The 21,515-nt window shown below is 44.0% G+C and overlaps 1 protein-coding gene across 3 annotated transcripts in view; it reads right to left on the bottom strand.

Moving 5' to 3' along the window:
- LOC115192657 (SRSF protein kinase 2) overlaps positions 1–21,515 on the bottom strand; it is a 129,505-nt gene that overhangs the window by 51,083 nt on the left and 56,907 nt on the right. Inside the window, exon 1 of one of the 3 annotated variants that reach the window (XM_029751413.1) lies at positions 12,270–13,088. The exons of the other annotated variants lie outside the window; for them this stretch is intronic. Within the exon in view, the coding sequence (XP_029607273.1) occupies positions 12,270–12,307 (38 nt within the window). The 5' untranslated portion in view covers positions 12,308–13,088. Of the gene's footprint in view, positions 1–12,269; positions 13,089–21,515 lie in introns of those variants that run through there. 3 annotated transcript variants of the gene reach the window in all.

Genomic DNA, 21,515 nt, shown 5'->3' with positions numbered 1-21,515 from the left:
GCACACACACACGCACGCACGCACACACACACACACACACACAAAATAACTCACATTCACACACACAAGCTGACACAAGCTGACACACACACACACAGAAACTATCAAACAAACAGACCATTATCATTCCAGTGTGTTAATACAGCAGCTATGTCAGCCCAGATATTAGGTCTCTGCTAACCCAGCATTTACCCCTACTGTCCTAATCTGTAAAGAGCCCTCTCTCACACACACACAAACACACAAAACAAACACACACATGCATATTGACGCCACACATACCCAGACACACTTTCACACTTGTTGCTGCTACTCTGTTTATTATCTATCCTGATTGCCCAGTCACTTTTACCCCTACCTACATGTACATAATATTACCTCAATTACCTCAACTACCTCGTACCCCCAGCACATTGACTCAGTACCGGTACTCCTTGTATAGTATCGTTATTGTTATTTATTGTGTGTGCAAATATTCTTACTTTTTAACTCTGCATTGTTGGTTAAGAGCTTGTAAGTAAGCATTTCACGGTAAAGTCTACACCGGTTGTATTCTGCGCATGTGACAAATAAATTGTGTTTTGATTTTGATATTCTAGCTGATTGTTAGATGTGGTACGTGTACCACCTCCACCATCACCTCCACCGGCACCACCGGCATAATCTCTAGCACTGGCACCACCTCCACATCCATCCCCTCCACCGGCACCACCATCACTTCCGGCACCACCGGCATTATCTCTAGCACTGGCACCACCTCCACTACCACCCCCTCATCCATCACCTCCACCGGCACCACCATCACTTCCGGCACCACCGGCATAATCTCTAGCACTGGCACCACCTCCACCCCCTCATCCATCACCTCCACCGGCACCACCATCACTTCTGGCACCACCAGCATAATCTCAAGCACTGGCACCACCTCCACTACCACCCCCTCATCCATCACCCCCACCGGCACCGGCACCACCTCCACTACCACCCCCTCATCCATCACCCCCACCGGCACCACCTCCACTACCACCCCCTCATCCATCACCCCCCCCGGCACCACCTTCACCACCACCCCCACTACCTTCACCACCACCACCACCACCTCCGCTACCACCTTCACCACCTCCAGTATCTGAAAACCAGTCAGATATAAGAGAACCTCAGATGACAAAGAGAAGAGAGAGAAACTAAAAGGACAGGAAGAGAAGTGAGAGAGATTTTATTTATATTTATTTATTTGTATTTAACCTTTATTTAACTAGGCAAGTCAGTTAAGAACAAATTCGTATTTACAATGAGTCTACCAAGAGGCAAAAGGGCTCCTGTGGAGACGGGGGTTGGGATTAAAAATAAAAATGTAGGACAAAACACACATCATGACAAGAGAGACACCACAACACTACAAAAAGAGAGACCTAAGACAACAACATAGCAAGGCAGCAACAAATGACAACACAGCATGGTAGCAACACAACATAAAAACAGCGTGGTAGCAACACAACATAAAAACAGCGTGGTAGCAACACAACATAAAAACAGCATGGCAGCAACACAACATAAAAACAGCATGGTAGCAACACAACATAAAAACAACATGGTAGCAACACAACATAAAAACAGCATGGTGGAAACACAACATGGTAGCAGCACAAAACATTGTACAAACATTATTGGGCACATACAACAGCACAAAGGGCAAGAAGGTAGAGACAACAATACATCATGCAAAGCAGCCACAGCTGTCAGTAAGAGTGTCCATGATTGAGTCTTTGAATGAAGAGATTGAGATAAAACTGTCCCGTTTGAGTGTTTGTTGCAGCTCGTTCCAGTCGCTAGCTGCAGCGAACTGAAAAGACGACCAACCCAGGGATGTGTTTGCTTTGGGGACCAGAAAGTGACTAGCAGAACAGGTGTTGTATGTGGAGGATGAGGGCTGCAGTAGATATCTCAGATAGGGGGGAGTGAGGCCTAAGAGGGTTTTATAAATAAGCATCAACCAGTGGGTCTTGCGACGGGTATACAGAGATGACCAGTTTACAGAGGAGTATAGAGTGCAGTGATGTGTTCTATAAGGAGCATTGGTGGCAAATCTGATGGCCGAATGGTAAAGAACATCTAGCCGCTCGAGAGCACTCTTACCTGCCGATCTATAAATGATGTTTCCGTAATCTAGTATGAAGAGGAGAGAGGAGAGCGAAAGAGAGAGCAAGAGAGAGAGAAAGATAAGAGAGTGCACTAACACACACAAACTAACCATTTCAAGTACAGCAGAAGGGGAGGGAAAAGGGAATAGTTTGGATGATCACGATGCCAGACCTTTATAATTATAAGAGCAGGCCTGTTACTCAGGCAGATGCCAAAATATATACTGCTCAAAAAAATAAAGGGAACACTTAAACAACACATCCTAGATCTGAATGAAAGAAATTATCTTATTAAATACTTTTTTCTTTACATAGTTGAATGTGCTGACAACAAAATCACACAAAAATAATCAATGGAAATCCAATTTATCAACCCATGGAGGTCTGGATTTGGAGTCACACTCAAAATTAAAGTGGAAAACCACACCACAGGCTGATCCAACTGTGATGTAATGTCCTTTAAACAAGTCAAAATGAGGCTCAGTAGTGTGTGTGGCCTCCACGTGCCTGTATGACCTCCCTACAACGCCTGGGCATGCTCCTGATGAGGTGGCGGATGGTCTCCTGAGGGATCTCCTCCCAGACCTGGACTAAAGCATCCGCCAACTCCTGGACAGTCTGTGGTGCAACGTGGCGTTGGTGGATGGAGCGAGACATGATGTCCCAGATGTGCTCAATTGGATTCAGGTCTGGGGAACGGGCGGGCCAGTCCATAACATCAATGCCTTCCTCTTGCAGGAACTGCTGACACACTCCAGCCACATGAGGTCTAGCATTGTCTTGCATTAGGAGGAACACAGGGCCAACCGCACCAGCATATGGTCTCACAAGGGGTCTGAGGATCTCATCTCGGTACCTAATGGCAGTCAGGCTACCTCTGGCGAGCACATGGAGGACTGTGCGGCCCCCCAAAGAAATGCCACCCCACACCATGACTGACCCACCGCCAAACCGGTCATGCTGGAGGATGTTGCAGGCAGCAGAACGTTCTCCACGGCGTCTCCAGACTCTGTCACGTCTGTCACGTGCTCAGTGTGAACCTGCTTTCATCTGTGAAGAGCACATGGCGCCAGTGGCGAATTTGCCAATCTTGGTGTTCTCTGGCAAATGCCAAACGTCCTGCACGGTGTTGGGCTGTAAGCACAACCCCCACCTGTGGACGTCGGGCCCTCATACCACCCTCATGGAGTCTGTTTCTGACCGTTTGAGCAGACACATGCACATTTGTGGCCTGCTGGAGGTCATTTTGCAGGGCTCTGGCAGTGCTTCTGCTGCTCCTCCTTGCACAAAGGCGGAGGTAGCGGTCCTGCTGCTGGGTTGTTGCCCTCCTACGGCCTCCTCCACGTCTCCTGATGTACTGGCCTGTCTCCTGGTAGCGCCTCCATGCTTTGGACACTACGCTGACAGACACAGCAAACCTTCTTGCCACAGCTCGCATTGATGTGCCATCCTGGATGAGCTGCACTACCTGAGCCACTTGTGTGGGTTGTAGACTACGTCTCATGCTACCACTAGAGTGAAAGCACCGCCAGCATTCAAAAGTGACCAAAACATCAGCCAGGAAGCATAGGAACTGAGAAGTGGTCTGTGGTCCCCACCTGCAGAACCATTCCTTTATTGGGGGTGTCTTGCTGATTGCCTATAATTTCCACCTGTTGTCTATTCCATTTGCACAACGGCATGTGAAATGTATTGTCAATCAGTGTTGCTTCCTAAGTGGACAGTTTGATTTCACAGAAGTTTGATTGACTTGGAGTTACATTGTGTTGTTTAAGTGTTCCCTTTATTTTTTTGACATAAGTGTTCCCTTTATTTTTTTGACAAGTGTATTTTCAAACGTGATTCTTCATAACGTGATCATGACATGGACAGGGCCGATGAGAAATCCTCTATAGACGATTGAACAGAGGTTGGATATATGACTGTGCTGTGTAAGGAAAGCCTCATATTGACAGTGAGTGACAAGGAGTTGGCATAATAGCACAAACAGACTGGCGCTAAGTCTCTGTCCCCCAACCATCCCATTTAACACTGGACTCTCGAACCCTAGCGACCTGTATGTGACTCATCCTGTAGATCAGGTCATTAAAGCCACATCACATGACCAATCCTCTGGGGTGTTGTGCGGTGTGTCTGGTTCATTCTGCTCAAGGCCCTGTTTGACTCAACGCTTCCTATGTTCCCAGCTCAGACACATTTAAAATGAGAATACATAGAAAAGACTGTCCAATTGTAATTCGCCAAGCCCTTTGAGTATACAGACTGGCACTAGCTGACAGACAACAAATCACTTCTTCTGCTGCTACAGACAGAGGCCAGTTGAGCCATGTCTGGTCTGCTACTGACCCTTCTGACACACACAGGACAGAGACGTCAGGACAGAGACGTCAGGACAGAGACGTCAGGACAGAGACGTCAGGACAGAGACGTCAGGACAGAGACGACAGGACAGAGACGACAGGACAGAGACGACAGGACAGAGACGTCAGGACAGAGACGTCAGGACAGAGACGACAGGACAGAGACGACAGGACAGAGACGTCAGGACAGAGACGACAGGATAGAGAGAGAGAGAGAATATAGACAAAGAGATACATATAGCTAGATAGAGAGAGAAATGGAAACAGAGATGGCAGCTGGCCAGACAGTTTTAATTCGCCTTTATTTAGCCAGGTAGGCTAGTTGAGAACAAGTTCTCATTTGCAACTGAGACCTGGCCAAGATAAAGGAAAGCAGTTTGACACATACAACAACACAGAGTTACAAAGAGAGAAAGAGAGGGAAGCCAAGAGAGGGATGCTGCAGACACAGAGTGAGAGAAACAAAGAGGGGGGTCGGGACCATGCATTGAGGCTAATGGGGTCCGGCATATGCCCTTGCTAGTCGCTGGCACTACAGTATATCATGCTTCATTAGCTGCTATGCTATTGTGGCATATCTATGAAGCAGCCAGCCTGGGTGTAGTGATGTAATGTGGGTCACACTGCAGGCTGAAGATGGAGGGAGAAAAGAATGGACTGTCGGTATGTGAGGGATCATGGCAGCTCCAGATGTGACTGCTGCTGCTTCTGGGCTTCATGGGCGGCTGGCTGAGGTCCAATACTCTATTTCGACAGCCTCTTCTTGTCTCATTTCATTTTCCCTTAGTCTTATAATCTTATTTCAGATAAGTGGTCGAGGGCACATGAGAAGAGGGAAGTAGGCTGTTTGAGATTCTTGGGATGTAGCGTTTGTCTCGGTTTCTGTCTGTGTCTGACCTTCACTGGCTATCAACTCGCGTCAGATCAGCGGTGATTTGGAAAGGAGGCTTGCTGACTAGAACCAATGCGATGTGGCCTAGGACTGTGCTGTCTGGCCCTGACTTTCTGATGATTCAAACAGCCACTGTGGGTGAAGCTGGGAGGAGCTGACACCATTCTGTCTATCACTGGTGTCCCTTTGTGTGGACTCTCACTCTCACTCTCAGAGTGGCAGCTCCAGTAATCACAGTAAAAACACAGTGGCTTATCCAATCTCACGTGGGGGCCATGGCAGGCACGCATGGACACACAGGGGATCTCACAGAAACACACACCACCCACTCACAACACACTAACACAGAAAGGTTTCACAGAAAAACACAAATGTATTTACGAAAGTTCAATCAGTAAGGCTGGTCTTTTTATTTCACCAGGTAGGCCTGGCCAAGATAAAGCAAAGCAGTGTGACAAAAACAACAACACAGAGTTACACATGGGATAATCAAATGTACAGTCAATAACACAATAGAAAAAAATCTATATACAGTGTGTGCAAATGAAGTAAGGAGGTAAGGCAATAAATAGGCCAATAGTGGCAAAGTAATTACAATTTAGCAATTAACACTGGAGTGATAGATGTGCAGATGAGGATGTGCAAATAGAGATACTGGTGTGCTAAAGAGCAGTCTCAACAGATCATCACTTCATTCATCTATTCAACTCTATAATTCACATTGCTTCCTATCTCACTCATAAGCATAGCAGGTATCCATTGTAGTGTTTATTATGGTACCTCATAAGCATAGCAGGTATTGATATGGGAGTGTCCATGTTATCCCATCCACAAAGCAGGTATTTAATAATGTTACCTCATCAGGATAGCGTCATGTCTCTCCTCCTCTTTGCCATTAGAAAGTGTGCAGAATGTCATTCACCTATTAACTGGCAGCACAGGGCGACCTGTCATCAGCATCTGGCTCTGAGGAGCATTCCTCAGAGACAAGGCCTACCCCAAACTATTCAATAAACATCCATATCATATTCTGTCTCGGATGTAACACACACACACACACACACACACACACACACACACACACACACACACACACACACACACACACACACACACACACACACACACACACACACACACACACACACACACACACACACACACTAGACTAGAGAGCTACCAGTCTCATTCATACAGTCACAAACGTCAATCATATACATTTATGCAAAGGCATAGCATACTGTAAAATCAAGGTCCAACTGCTCGGCTGTGTGACACACATACACAGAGATGTATACCCTGCAAGCTCAGTGGCTGACAGAACCTTTCACAGAGATGTATACCCTGCAAGCTCAGTGGCTGACAGAACCTTTCACAGAGATGTATACCCTGCAAGCTCAGTGGCTGACAGAACCTTTCACAGAGATGTATACCCTGCAAGCTCAGTGGCTGACAGAACCTTTCACAGAGGCCGCAGGTGTGTGTCAGGCTTTATACAACGGCTCTAACCACGAATACTGACTGGTTAAAACCGCATTCCAGCTAGTGTCTATTCAACGAGTTACCACCGGCTAAATCTATGACGATAAAATGCCTATTTACTCTGTTCCATCTGACTGCGCAAACCACTGTCTCATCAGCCCAGCCAGGCTATTTATAAACTTTATCTCCACTATAAAAAGCATCTAGACATTATCTCACATTTCTTTTAGACTAACATTTGGTTTTCAACAGTGGAGATTTGTATAAACCTTCCTGTCTGTCTCTCCGACATTTGCAACATTGTTTCAACATTCAAATTGGATCTCCAGCTGTCCCATAGTAACGAACGTGTTGGGAGTCGGGACGAGACAGAAAGACAGGCAGCGTTTCTCAGCCTGTCGAAATCATGAATCAGCTGGCATCATTTTTATGGATATATACAAAAAAAACAATCTGTTGAAAAAAGGTCAAACGAAACACAGCTAATTTGCAGTCTTTCCAGCTTCAGTTTGAAGTGATCGTGTTACTGTAGCTGTGTTGTTGCCTAGCTCCTCTGAACAACAGTGTCCTGACGAATGAGCACACTTTCTATGCCAGGCGAAATCGCGCCTCGTAGCTCATTGTTATGGATGTATCCCGATAAATGTCACTACAAAACAGCTTAAACAAATGCAGCTACTTGGCTTTTATTCTGGCTGCTCTTTCTGATGTGACTGTAAGTTAGCCGTAGTTGGCTAGCTAACAAGCAAGGGATAAAAACGTTGCCAGCCAGTATGGCAATGGAACATTTAGAACAAATGACTGGGACGCGCCCATAGATACAGAACAAAAAGACTGAACGACTGAGCAGCACCTCTAGCAACCCTAGATTTATGTCAGGGCTATATCTTGTGGAAGGATGAACTAGTATGAATAAATGTATCAGTTTTGAATGAAAATATGTCAATCATTATTTGAATATGTTGGTAACCCGTTGTATAAAAGTGATAATGCCCGAGAAGCCGGTGTTTGGAGGATATATTGGCACGGTTTGCCATCCCTCAACTTCATCTCAGGCCTAACAACCCCTGTGCCAATATATCCTCCAAACACTGGCTTCTCGGGCATTATCACTTAAGTAACAGCCCTACACCATAATGAGGTTACCCACAGACAGGACTAATGACAGAAATCTGACTCTTTATTTCTGTCTCTTTAGCTTTCCTCTCCCTCTCTCTCTCTGGCTCTTTAGCTTTCTCCCTCTGTCTCTGTCTTTTTAGCTTTCTCTCCCTCTCCCTGTCTTTCTCTTTAGCTTTCTCTCCCTCTCTCTCTCTGTCTGTCTCTTTAGCTTTCTCCCTCTCTGTCTCTTTAGCTTTCTCTCCCTCTGTCTCTGTCTCTTTAGCTTTCTCCCTCTCTGTCTCCTTCTCTCTGTCTCTTTAGCTTTCTCCCTCTCTGTCTCCTTCTCTCTGTCTCTTTAGCTTTCTCTCTCTCTGTCTCCTTCTCTCTGTCTCTTTAGCTTTCTCTCTGTCTCCTTCTCTCTGTCTCTTTAGCTTTCTCTCTGTCTCCTTCTCTCTGTTTCTTTAGCTTTCTCTCCCTCTCCTTCTCTCTGTTTCTTTAGCTTTCTCTCCCTCTCCTTCTCTCTGTTTCTTTAGCTTTCTCTCCCTCTCTCTGTCTCTTTAGCTTTCTCCCTCTCTGTCTCTTTAGCTTTCTCCCTCTCTGTCTCCTTCTCTCTGTTTCTCTTGACACTTTTTCTCTCAAACCAAACACTGCAGTCCAGACACCAACACCCGACCCCATCCATGTAGAACATCATGCCACCAACACCTCAGCTCAGCTGTGGACTAATACAACAGTACATTACATTTACATTCGGTTATAGAACAAAGACTGCAACCAAACAACACAAACACATAATGAAACCCTCAGATGTCAAAGCGCACACCCTTCTCTGACCTCCCCTAATCCCTTCCTTCCCAGCTGCATCCATCCCTGCCATGGCTCGAGGTACAGTCCTTAGTAGTTCTCCCTATCCACAGACCTAGGGTTAGATTACCTGGTCACAATAATCATCATAACCATTAGGGATGAAAGAAAGATATCTGATGGAGAACCAGTTCTACCTCCTTTCCCCTGCCATGCCTCTAGTGCCATCTTACACAACAGCCGTCATCAAAATCTGCCTGCCTGCTGCTTTAAAAAAAAAAGTGTCAGAGGCAAAGCATCATTACGCTCACAGCTCTTCTCCCATCCCTCCCTCTATCCTTCCCCTCTATCTATCCCCCATCCTAATTCACACAGAAGTAGATAGGCTGCTCCCGCTGCTGGTGTCTCAGCTAGTCAGCTCAACTGACTGATGGCTATCACAGTTTAGCTCAATCTAACTGAGCAGTGAGTGTGTGTGTGTGTGTGTGTGTGTGTGTGTGTGTGTGTGTGTGTGTTCCTCTGGCCCAGATGGTACTTTAAAAATAAAGCAATGATACCCCAAACACAGGCCCGATACAGTGATTTGGCACAGACATCCAGATAAAGCTCTCAGATGAGATGAAATAAAACATAATAATGAATAGGCCTATTGCTGATACACTTCAAATACTCTGCCCTCCTACACAAATACATTAGCCCATATAAACCTGCTGACATATTAGCATTAATATACTTGTATACCGTATGCGGCAAGTATGTTGGCATAGATACTCATATTGCATTGTACATCACTGATAATGCATTAGGCATAATATAAGCCGGCTTTGTTATGCCATTAAACACATTCTGGATGCCTTCTTAAACTGCAACAAGAGCTCAGAGTTCTTCTTCGAAATTCAACGTATTATGGATGAACGTCTATTTTTGACGCATTAATTCCTCATGGTATCAGAGTTAGTTCTGCACTGTTACAGGGTTTAAAAAACAGAAACAACTCACGATGTTAACAGTTTAGGCATTAATTCCAAGTGGTTAAGGTTAGGGCTATGGTTTGGGGAAGGCTCTGCAAACCAACCGACCTCATACCATAATGGATACAGAAGGCATTCTGCAGCGATACGCCATCCCATCTGGTGTGCTCTTAGTGGGACTATCATTTGTTTTTCAACAGGACAATGACCCAACACACCTCCAGGCTGTGTAAGGGCAATTTGACCAAGAAGGAGAGTGATGGAGTGCTGCATCAGATGGCCTGGCCTCCACAATCACCCTACCTCAACACAATTGAGATGGTTTAGGGTAAGTAGGAGAGCAGAGTGAAGGAAAAGCATCCAACAAGAGCTTAGCATATGTGGGAACACCTTCACAACTGTTGGAAAATCATTCCAGGTGAAGCTGGTTGAGAGAATGCCAAGCATGTGCAAAGCTGTCATCAAGGCAAAGGGTGGCTACTTTGAAGAATATAAAATATAAAATATAGAACCGGCAAAACACCAGTTTCAACGTCAACAGGGAAGAGACAACTCCTGGATGCTGGACTTCTAGGCAGAGTTCCTCTGTTCAGTGTCTGTGTTCTTTTGCCCATCTTAATCTTTTATTTTTATTGGCCAGTCTGAGATATAGCTTTTTCTTTGCAACTCTGCCTAGAAGGCCAGCATCCCGGAGTCGCCTCTTCACTGTTGACGTTGAGACTGGTGTTTTGCGGGTACTATTTAATGAAACTGCCAGTTGAGGACTTGAGGCATCTGTTTCTCAAACGAGACACTTTAATGTACTTGTCCTCTTGCGCAGTTGTGCACCGGGGCCTCCCACTCCTCTTTCTATTCTGGTTAGAGACAGTTTGTGCTGTTGGGTGAAGGGAGTAGTACACAGCGTTGAAGGAGATCTTCAGTTTCTTGGCAAATTCTCACATGGAATAGCCGTCGTTTCTCAGAACAATAGACTGACGAGTTTCAGAAGAAAGTTCTTTGTTTCTAGCCATTTTGAGCCTGTAATCGAACCCACAAATGCTGATGCTCCAGATACTCAACTAGTCCAAAGAAGGACAGTTTTATAGCTTCTTTAAATAAGCACAACAGTTTTCAACTGTGCTAACATAATTGCAAAATGGTTTTATAATGATCAATTACCCTTTTAAAATGAGACAGAACAAGTCTCCTTCCTGCGCGGTATGACGGCTCCGTGGTCCCATGGTGTTTATACTTGCGTACTATTGTTTGTACAGATGAACGTGGTACCTTCAGGTGTTTGGAAACTGCTCCCAATGATGAACCAGACTTGTGGAGGTCTACAATTTATTGCTGAGGTCTTGGCTGATTTCTTCTGGTTTTCCCAATATGTCAAGTAAAGAGGCACTGAGTTTGAAGCTAGGCCTTGAAATACATTCACAGGTACACCTCCAATTGACTCAAATTATGTCAATTAGCCTATCAGAAGCTTCTAAAGCCATGACATCATTTTCTGGAATTTTCTAAGCTGTTTAAAGGCACAGTCAACTTAGTGTATGTAAACTTCTGACCCACTGGAATTGTGATACAGTGAGATATAAGTTAAATAATCTGTCTGTAAACAATTGCTGAAAAATGACTTGTGTCATGCACAAAGTAGATGTCCTAACCGACTTGGCAAAACTATAGTTTGTTAACAAGAAATGTGTGGAGTGGTTGAAAAACAAGTTTTAATGACTCCGACCTAAGTGTATGTAAACTTCCAACTTCAACTGTACACACACACACACACACACACATTTATATTCCAGACTCTGACATTGCTCGTTTTGATATTTCTTAATTTCTTTATTTACATTTGTTTGATTTGTGTTTTGTATTGTTAGGTATTACCCCACTGTTGGTGTTAGAAACATAAGCATTTCGCTGCACCTGCAAGAACATCTCCAAAATATGTGTACGCGAACAACCACATTTTATTCCATTTTGGGGGGGGGGGGGGGGGGGTTGTGTGAGGTCTGATGTTCGGTTGTTGTCTTTCATGTGTTTTGATTTGTGCTGCTGGTGATGTGTTCGGAATTTGAAGTGTGAATGTTTTGTCCTGCTGAGATGTGCTAGTGGCTGTGCTAATGTTGACATGTTGACAGATATGCTGAGTCCCTCATAGTCTTAGCAGGAGCAGCCATCATCATACAGACAGACACACACACAGATGGTTTGATCGGGTGGCTATGTGTTGTTGTTTTTCCACTGGCTGTATGAAAAGCTACATCAGCATGCAACAATTGACCACTGCGCCTTTTTCCTCACCGTGTCAGCACACTGCACCCTCTACAAACAATAGCAGACGACAACCGGCTAGAGATGGACAGAGATAAGGATAGACGGAGAGACAGATGGATAGAGAGAGAAGGAAGGAGGGTGGGTAGGGAGGGAGGGAAGGATATGGGGGAATTTTGGAGCAGAAGACAGAATGACAGTCAGCCAGAAAGAATGCATGGCAGAGACGGACGGACGGACGGAGGGACAGGGGAGGACATGTTACCTTTCGGGGGACGAGGATTTCTCTGAGTTCATGGACATGAGCGGTGCCTGTTAGCCGCTCGCTCGCCGAGGGACGACAGAGAGACGGCAAGAAACAGGCTCTCTTTTCTCTGCTTCTCTCTCTCTCTCCCTTCGTTCTGTGCCGTGTCTGTGTAAGGGGGAGGGGGGGCTGCCTCCCCTCCTCCTCCTCCTTTTCTCCTTCTAGCTCTCCTCCTCTTGCTCAGAGGAGAAGAAAGGATGGAGGACAACGCTCCAAGAGTAGTAGGGGGAAAAAAGCAGCTGTGGGCTGGCTGAGCAGAAACCTTCCTGCGTGTGAAGCGAGACAAGCAATGTCAGACGCCTTTCCTCAGACCCAGCTTCCTCCCTTCCTTTACCTCCTTCACCCTCTATTTCACTTTCGCTTTTTCAGAGTCGTTTTTCACTCTCTTTCCTTCTGTTCTCTGTCCTCCTTGGTTGGTTCTTAAATGGTGATGAAATGAACACACAAGCTCCCACAGTCTCAACCCGCTTGGTCTGTCCTCCTCCTCCTTTTCACTCTCTCTCTCCCTTTCTCTCTCTCTCTCTCTCTCTTTCCAAAACAGCAGCAGTGCAGTAGCTGGCTCTAGCAGGCCTTCTGCAGCTCTGCACAACAACAGAGCCCAGAGCGAACTGGAACAAACCACTGCCTGACAGAGAGAGGGGGGTGGGAGGGCTAGGACCAATGGGAAACCAAACCACTTCTCCTTGAGGTCTCTCCTACCCCTCTCCCTGCGTGGTCCGGACCTTGCTCCTTCCCTCTGCCTTATTACGACATCCTGTATCTCGGGGCAACGCCACACAGATCTGACTCCCCCTCTCTCTCTATCTGCCATCCTCCTCTTCTCCCCCCTCTTTTCTCTCGTTGTCTCTCAATCCATTTTCCGATGTCTTTTCTGCCTCTATGGTTGTAATGTGTATGGTTGTAATGATCTTCTCTCTCTACATTCCCTCTCTCTCCCAGCAGACGGGTATATTTCTACATGAGAGAACAGCACATAGAGAGGTAGCCAGAGGGTGTCATGATGGGGGGTCTCTCTCTACTGTCCTCCCCCATGGCTCTACTGTCCTCCCCCATGGCTCTACTGTCCTCCCCCATGGCTCTACTGTCCTCCCCCATCGCTCTACTTTCCTCCCCCATCGCTCTACTGTCCTCCCCATAGCTCTCTCGCTCTCTCATGCGCCGAATATAACAGGTGTAGACCTTACCGTGAAATGCTAACTTACAAGCCTTTAACCAACAATTCAGTTTTTATAAAATAAGAGTTAAGAAAATATAAGTTAAAAAGGTAACACAATAAAATAACAATAACGAGGCTACATACAGGGGGTACCTGTACCGAGTCAATGTGCGGGTGTACAGGTTAGTCCAGGTAATTGAGGTAATATGTACACTACATGTAGGTAGAGGTAAAATTACTATGCACAGATAATAAACAGCAAGTAGCAGCAGTGTAAAAAAGGGGGGTCTATGCAAATAGTCCAGGTAGCTATGTGTGTGTGGGTGTGTGTGTGTGTGTGTGTATGTGTGTGTGTGTATTCTGAGGTTACGGTTACGGTTACTGACTTGCCACCCTCCGTTTGCACACAATGGAATTGCATGAGCAGGTAAGAGTCTGTACTGTCTGTACAAACACATACCCACGGCACACACAAACTCACACACGCTGCTGAATGTATTCAAGCTTTACAAAAACATTCGGGTCAGGCAAAACCATTGCATAATGCACATGTACTTTAAAGTTCATGAAACATAGGCTACAGAGAAAGTAAAAGGCTTTCCAGTAGATATTAGCCCTGGGTGAAACCGATGATGAAAAAACCATGAATTGCTGATGCTATGTATTGGCCAATGAGAGGCTTTGAAGCCACTGGTCAGCCATGTTAGCACTCCCCAGAATAATCAGTCTTCCATAGGAATAAATGGAATTCTACAGTATTTCAATTAAATTCTTCAAGGACAAAATTACATGTATTTAAGTATTATTTTTGTTGTAGTGGCGACAGTAACATTAGAACTTAAAAAAAGATATACTCTTTTAAATATTTTTTGCTCACATAATATAATTTTTTATTTTCCCAAGTGGCAAAGGTGTCTGTAATAGAATAAACGTGGCAAAAACAAATATAGATATTAATAAATGCATTTCCTTAGTTTCTAAAATAATTTTTACAATGGTGGGAGAGTGCCAAGATGGAGGCCTGGGGCTTCAACACAGCGCCCCCTGTCAGTCATCTAGTATATATACATATCTTTTGGTGAAACGGTATAGTTCTAGCATTAGCACATGAACAAAAGCTCTGTATGAATGAGACTAGTGTTGTGTGGTGGTATGATAATTTAATGGTGAAATCCACATGCAATCCAAATCTGAGGACATGCATATCTGCCTCTAAAAGTGTGAGATGTAACATGCTCAGATAAGAATCGGAAACACACACACATGCAAACATACATGCACGCACGCACGGACACACACACACACACACACACACACACACACACACACACACACACACACATACATGTGTTATATGGTGTGTGTGTGTAACATCACACACTAAAAAAGGATTACAATTAAGTAAACATGAGAGTGACCCATCCAATTGTCCTCCTTCTCTGTGGCTGTGGGCCAACAGGGGTGTAAACACTACTCTAAGTCACTTTGCAGCCTCATAGCTGATCATCTCATTGTATTACTAATAGAGCCTAGGACCCCCCTCCACTACACACAGCTGATGGTACATATTTCCATAAAGGAGGGAAAGAACTGAGACTAAAGACATGTCACCCATTTTAAAGAGTGACTGCCCTTAAAAAACAACGAATCCCTTTGACAACGGACTATGTGTCATCAAAAGGAGTGAGAAACATTTATTCTAGTGTCAAAATGTGGAAACTCAGAGCGTCACAACGAGTAAATGAAGGTTGGGTTTGGATTACATTTATGTCAACAAGTCATCCCCCCCTTTAGCCAAGCTTCACGTGGAAATCGCCCCTCCGTCTACTTCCCTTCATTGAATGGGGCTCTGTTGTTTCATCGCCCCCAACCAACGCATTCAAAGGATCACGGCTGTTTGAAACTGAAAAGACCCATGCAATGCACTCTTCCAGCTAGGGTTGAAGATTAGTATATTTTGAACGTAGGCTTCCAGCAGGATGCACAGCCAACAACTATGGTTTGCATGCCCATGCAGAGCAGGTGGTTGGAGGGCATGGGTCCCCAGTGGTGGTGAGTATACCGGATACTAGACCATAGACCAGGGTTCCCCAACTGGTGGCCTGTGGTTTTATTTGGCCCCCCAAGTTTTTAGGGCAAATAAAAAACAATTATATACTGACCAAGAATATAAACACAACATGCAACAATTACAACGATTTTACTGAGTTACAGTTCATATAAGGAAATCAGTCAATTGAAATAAATTCATTAGGCCTTAATCTATGGATTTCACATGACTGGGCAGGGGTGCAGCCATGGGTGGGCCTGGGATAGCACAGGCCCACCCCACCCACTTGGGAGCCAGGCCCAGCCAATCACAATGAGTTCCACAAAAGGGCTTTATTACAGACAAGAACAGTCCTCAGTTTCATCAGCTGTCCGGGTGGCTGGTCTCAGACGATCCAGCAGGAGGACCTGGGCTGGTGCGGTTACACGTGGTCTGCGGTTGTGAGAAAAGTGCGAATCAATCCCAGAACAACAGCATTGGACCTTGTGAAGATGCTGGAGGAAACAGGTACAATAGTATCTATATCCACAGTAAAATGAGTCCTATATTGACATAACCTGAAAAGCTGCTCAGCAAGGAAGAAGCCACTGCTCCAAAACCGCCATAAAAAAGTCAGACTACGGTTTGCAACTGCACATGGGGACAAAGATCGTACTATTTGGAGAAATGTCCTCTGGTCTGATGAAACAAAAATAGTGATGACCATAATGACCATCGTTATGTTTGGAGGAAACAGGGGGAGGCTTGCAAGTTGAAGAACACCATCCCAACCGTGAAGCACAGGGGTGGTAGCATCATGTTGTGTGGGTATTTTGCTGCAGGAGGGACTGGTGCACTTCACAAAATAGATGCATCATGAGGAAAGAAAATGATGTGGCTATATTGAAGCAACATCCCAAGACATCAGTCAGGAAGTTAAAGCTTGGTCGTAAGTGGGTCTTCCAAATGGACAATGACCCCAAGCATACTTCCAAAGTTGTGGCAAAATGGCTTAAGGACAACAAAGTCAAGGTATTGGAGTGGCCATCACAAAGCCCTGACCTCAATCCTATAGAAAATTTGTGGGCAGAACTGAAAACGTGTGTGCGAGCAAGGAGGCCTACAAACCTGACTCAGTTTCACCAGCTCTGTCAGGAGGAATGGGCCAAAATACATCCAACTTATTGTGGGAAGCTTGTGGAAGGCTATCTGAAACGTTTGACCCAAGTTAAACAATTTAAAGGAAATTATACCAAATACTACAATTTACATTTACATTTTAGTCATTTAGCAGACGCTCTTATCCAGAGCGACTTACAGTAGTGAATGCATACATTTCATACATTACATTTTTTCTGTGCTGGCCCCCCATGGGAATCAAACACACAACCCTGGCGTTGCAAACACCATGCTCTACCAACTGAGCTACAGGGAGTGTGTCAACTTCTGACCTACTGGGAATGTGATGAAAGAAATAAAACTTAAATAAATCATACTCTACTATTATTCTGACATTTCACATTCTTAAAATAAAGTGGTGAACCTAACTGACCTATCACAGGGAATTGTTCCTTGGATTAAATGTCAGGAATTGTGAAAAACTGAGTTTAAATGTATTTGGCTAAGATGTATGTAAACTTCTGACTTCAACTGTATATATATTTTCATTGTTGGACATAAACGACTGTAAAAACACCAGTAAATCCACTCCAAGTGATTTAAATGTTTCTAATCTGTAGGCTCCTCAGAGGAAGAATGGGAGGACCATCCTCCTCAGTGAATTTCATAAAAATTTTAAAAGTTATCCTTTTTTAGATAAAGCCATACTAAATATATTCAAGTCACCAAATAATTGATTAAAACACACTGTTATGCAATGAAGGTCTACAGTAGCCTTAACAGCACTCTGTAGGGTTGCACCATGGTGTAGCCGGAGGACAGCTAGCTTCCGTCCTCCTCTTGGTAGATTGACTTCAATACAAAACCTAGGAGGCTCTTGGTTCTCACCTCCATCCATAGATTTACACAGTAATTATGACAACTATTGGAGGACGTCCTACAACCTATCAGAGCTCTTGCAACATGAACTGACATGTTGTCCACCCAATCAAAGGATCAGAGAATGCTAGCACTGCAGTGCATAAAATGTGGTGAGTAGTTGACTCAAAGACAGAGAAAGACAATAGTTTAACAATTTCCACAAATTAATTTCTTCAAAAATTAAGGAGAAGCAAGAGAGAGATTGTCCATTTTTTTTCACTTTCAGTTTCACTTACTTAGCTACCAAATGCAGCTGGCTAGTTTAGTTACTCAAACACCCAGCTCAAACAAAGAGATGCTATGTTAGCTAGCTGGCTATGACTATCCGACACAACACTGTAACTCTTCCAAGTCAAGGTAAGCTTTTGGTTTTATTAATTTATTGCCACTGGGGCCCGCTTGTGTAACTGCTTACTAACTATTAACTGTAATGTTACTACATGATTGTAGCTGGTTTACTAACACATTAGTTATATTAGCAATGTTGACTAGGATATTACTTTAGCTAATATGGGGACAACGATATAGGCTGTGTGTAGCGATTATGACATTTATATAACATTTAATTTCACCTTTATTTAACCTGGTTTGGCTTGGAAAGGTTTTTTCGCCTGGTCACAGACAGCTGATATGTTGTTCATTGAAGTCCACAAAAGAAGGGAAAAGCTGAGAAGAGGAGAGTACATAGAGGTGAGATGGAATACAACGTGGCTGCTATGAAAGTGTACTGTGTTTATGAGTGATCAGGGGTGTATATTCATTCCGCCGATTCTGTCGAAAAATGTTTCTTACACGGAAGCAAACAAAACGGTGATAAAAATACCCAAATTTGTCCAATAGAAACTCTTTTGAAACTGTGGACTAATGTTCACACCCTAGATAAGCTAGATGCAGGCAAGAGCGTGCAAGGCGGTATTGAATGGGTTACTGTCTGTCCATGAGTTACTGTCTTTCATCTCAAATTCTTCTCTCAACCTGTGTGCACCTACTTTGTAAACTTTCATTTATAGGCTAGGTTGTAGCAAACTCATGATGGGTATAGGGAAAATTTGATTTTCATGTAGTAGCCTAAACCTATTGACGTTACATTGAACTGGGTGAATGGAAAATGAATGACAGTCATCCAACATGCTGTAATAGAAATAAGGCCATGGTCATGGAGAAAAGCTAAATCGTTCTCCCTCATCATCACTGACTCCCACGCATAATAGAGAGACACGTGCTCGTATACAAATGTAAGCAAGGTTTAAATCATTATGTTTTAGTCAAATATATCTGTTTGGGCTCCTTGTGGTCAATTTGCAATCTACAAATTATTTATAATTATGTTCCATCCCCCCGACCATCCGTGGCTGAATCTAGTTAATGATACCTTCCATTGACTGCTGGTTATGTATCTGTATATGTAGCTATATTTTGACAATTATTATCATTATCATTGGTAGCATAGCTGTTGTTAGCTAGCTAGCTACATACCTACCTAGCTTACCTAGCAATACAACTCGGATTTGACTTGGAAACACGATAACATTTCAAAAGAAGGCAAATTATACGTAGGAAAACTTTTGGCATGATTGTGATGTCGCCAGATTGACTTTAGATGCAGTATAATTTTATCCAGCTAACTAAGATTGAGGGGACTACCTTATTTTAGCTCGCTAACATTAACATTGCAAGCTATTTTTGACCATCTTTGCTAGCTTGTAACAGTAATGGCAACCTTGCCATCTCTCTAAAGTAAACTTGACAATATCATAATGGCAAAGTTTTTCCTACTAATTATTTGCCTACTTTAGCAACGTCATCGTATTTCCCCTCTAAGTTAGTGTAATTTAGATGAAACAGTCACATTAGCCTCCGAGGTGCAACCCATGTCTAGGGCACTAACGGCTGTCGTCGCAAGAAAACCAAGATGCAGCGGAGGTTGTGGATTCATTATAAATATTTAATAAAAATGAACCACTACAAACAAAACATCAAACAGCAACGATAGCTAACAGTCCTGTCTGGTCAAAAACGAACGAGACAGAGAACAATCCCCCACAAAACCCAAAGGAAAAACCTGCTCCTTATGTGTGACTCCCAATCAACAACAACGAACCTCAGCTGTGCCTGACTGGGAGTCACACACGGCCCAAAACAAAGAAATACAACAAACCTAGAAAAAGAACATAGAACACCCACCCAATGTAACACCCTGGCCTAACCAAAATAAAGAAAAAAAAAAACCTCTCTATGGCCAGGGCGTTACAGGCACAAATAAATATTGGATGCAGCTATGGGTGTACTAGCTAATTCATGTCTGACTACAAAAGTGTACTAACTAGCAGAAACAACCTAAAAAAAACAGGGCCATAGCAAAACATGTCAGTTAGTTGCATAGTGTAACGGCGTCACCAGCCGGAATCTAATCTAATCTGGAGCCAGTCAGTCTACATCTGTAAAGCATATAATTTGCTTCCATACAAGATTACGTTATTTCTCGAGCTGTTTATAATTGAGGGATGATGACACTCATTGACCATGTTTTTCTGTTAGACAAAGTGCCCAGTTGGGTGCCAGACTAATCCCCTGGTCATGAACGGATGCCGGGACCTACCAGAAGGAGCAAAGGTGGGTATCATAACATGTCCAGCAATGTGATTGCAATGGTTTAGCGACCTCCAAAAATAATTTAGTTTACTGTTCACTTGCTATTTTCACAGCTTGTCAAGCAATACCTCAGAATAAAAGTGTACCCTTGTGACAGACACGTCCTCCATTGTTGGCCGAGTCTTCCTTACTACACTGTTGACACAGACAGCTTCATCAACAACTACAGGTAATGTGTGTTATGTGAAGTGTGAAAAGTTGTATTAAAAAATACCCAGCTTGATAAAATAGTGGGCTAATTCCCCAGCCAAGCAGATACAGCTAGTAGTAATTTTGACTGGGTAGTGTATTAGCAGAAAGCGTTGTTCTTTCTTTAGAACAAAATGCAATTATATCAGCCTATCACAGGCCCTCCCAACACCACCTCATAAGACTGCCTGCTGCAGTTATTCGAGAGAAGTCCAGTTTGCAGCCGAACATGCAGCATAGAGAAGACCAGCAAGGGGGCCCTCATCAGCATCATGCAGACAGGCCCTCGCTGTGAGCATTCCTATGAATAGAACAGTCAGTCACACGTTGGCAAATATCTGGTTAGCAACCTTCACCTGTCAGCGTCAACAGCTTTCACAGTCTCATCATTTGTACAAATACAGAAGGTAACCATCTTCATTACTTTGATACATTTGATTACCCAATTGTGAAAAGTAATTCATGTAAACTGACATTATTTGTTGCTTATTTTTTACTTCTTAGATGCATATAATGTCTAGGGCATAACCTAGCCTGGTGGGACCAGCCTGATCGCTGTGTTCACCATTGTATTTCACTTCACATTTGATGATATCTGAAGTGAAATAGAAAGGTGAATGCAGTAATCAGGTTGGTTCCACCAGGCTAATCATAACCACCATTTATAATATAATCAGTGCTCGGTGTGTGTGTGTGAGTGTGTGTGAGTGTGTTTGTGTGTGTTTATGTGTGTGACTGCCCAGTATCTTTGATGAGGGGCCAGGAGCTGATCTATGCTGCTACACTTGATGGGACCTTGGCATAGACCTCACCTCCAGTCTCACCTCTTGCCTGCCCACCTCCAGGTTGTGTAGAGGTGGAGAACACAATTAGGTACATTTAGTCTGACTTGGTCAAACTTCAGCATAGTATATGTGTGTGTGTCAGATATCACCTATCCCTAACTGCCATTGGTAATAGAACAGTGACTGTGGGTGTACAGTATGTGTTCACAGAAACATTGAGGCAGGACATGGAGACACGCAAGCATTTCGCTACACCCACAATAACATCTACTAAACATGTGTATGTGACAAATACAACGTGATTTGATGATGTGTTGAAGTCCAGACTGACACACAGGCTTGATACTGATGTCTCT

The sequence above is a fragment of the Salmo trutta genome, chromosome 4, assembly GCF_901001165.1.
Source record: "Salmo trutta chromosome 4, fSalTru1.1, whole genome shotgun sequence".
Lineage (NCBI taxonomy): Eukaryota > Metazoa > Chordata > Actinopteri > Salmoniformes > Salmonidae > Salmo > Salmo trutta.
This window is presented reverse-complemented; position numbering and strand designations above follow the sequence as displayed.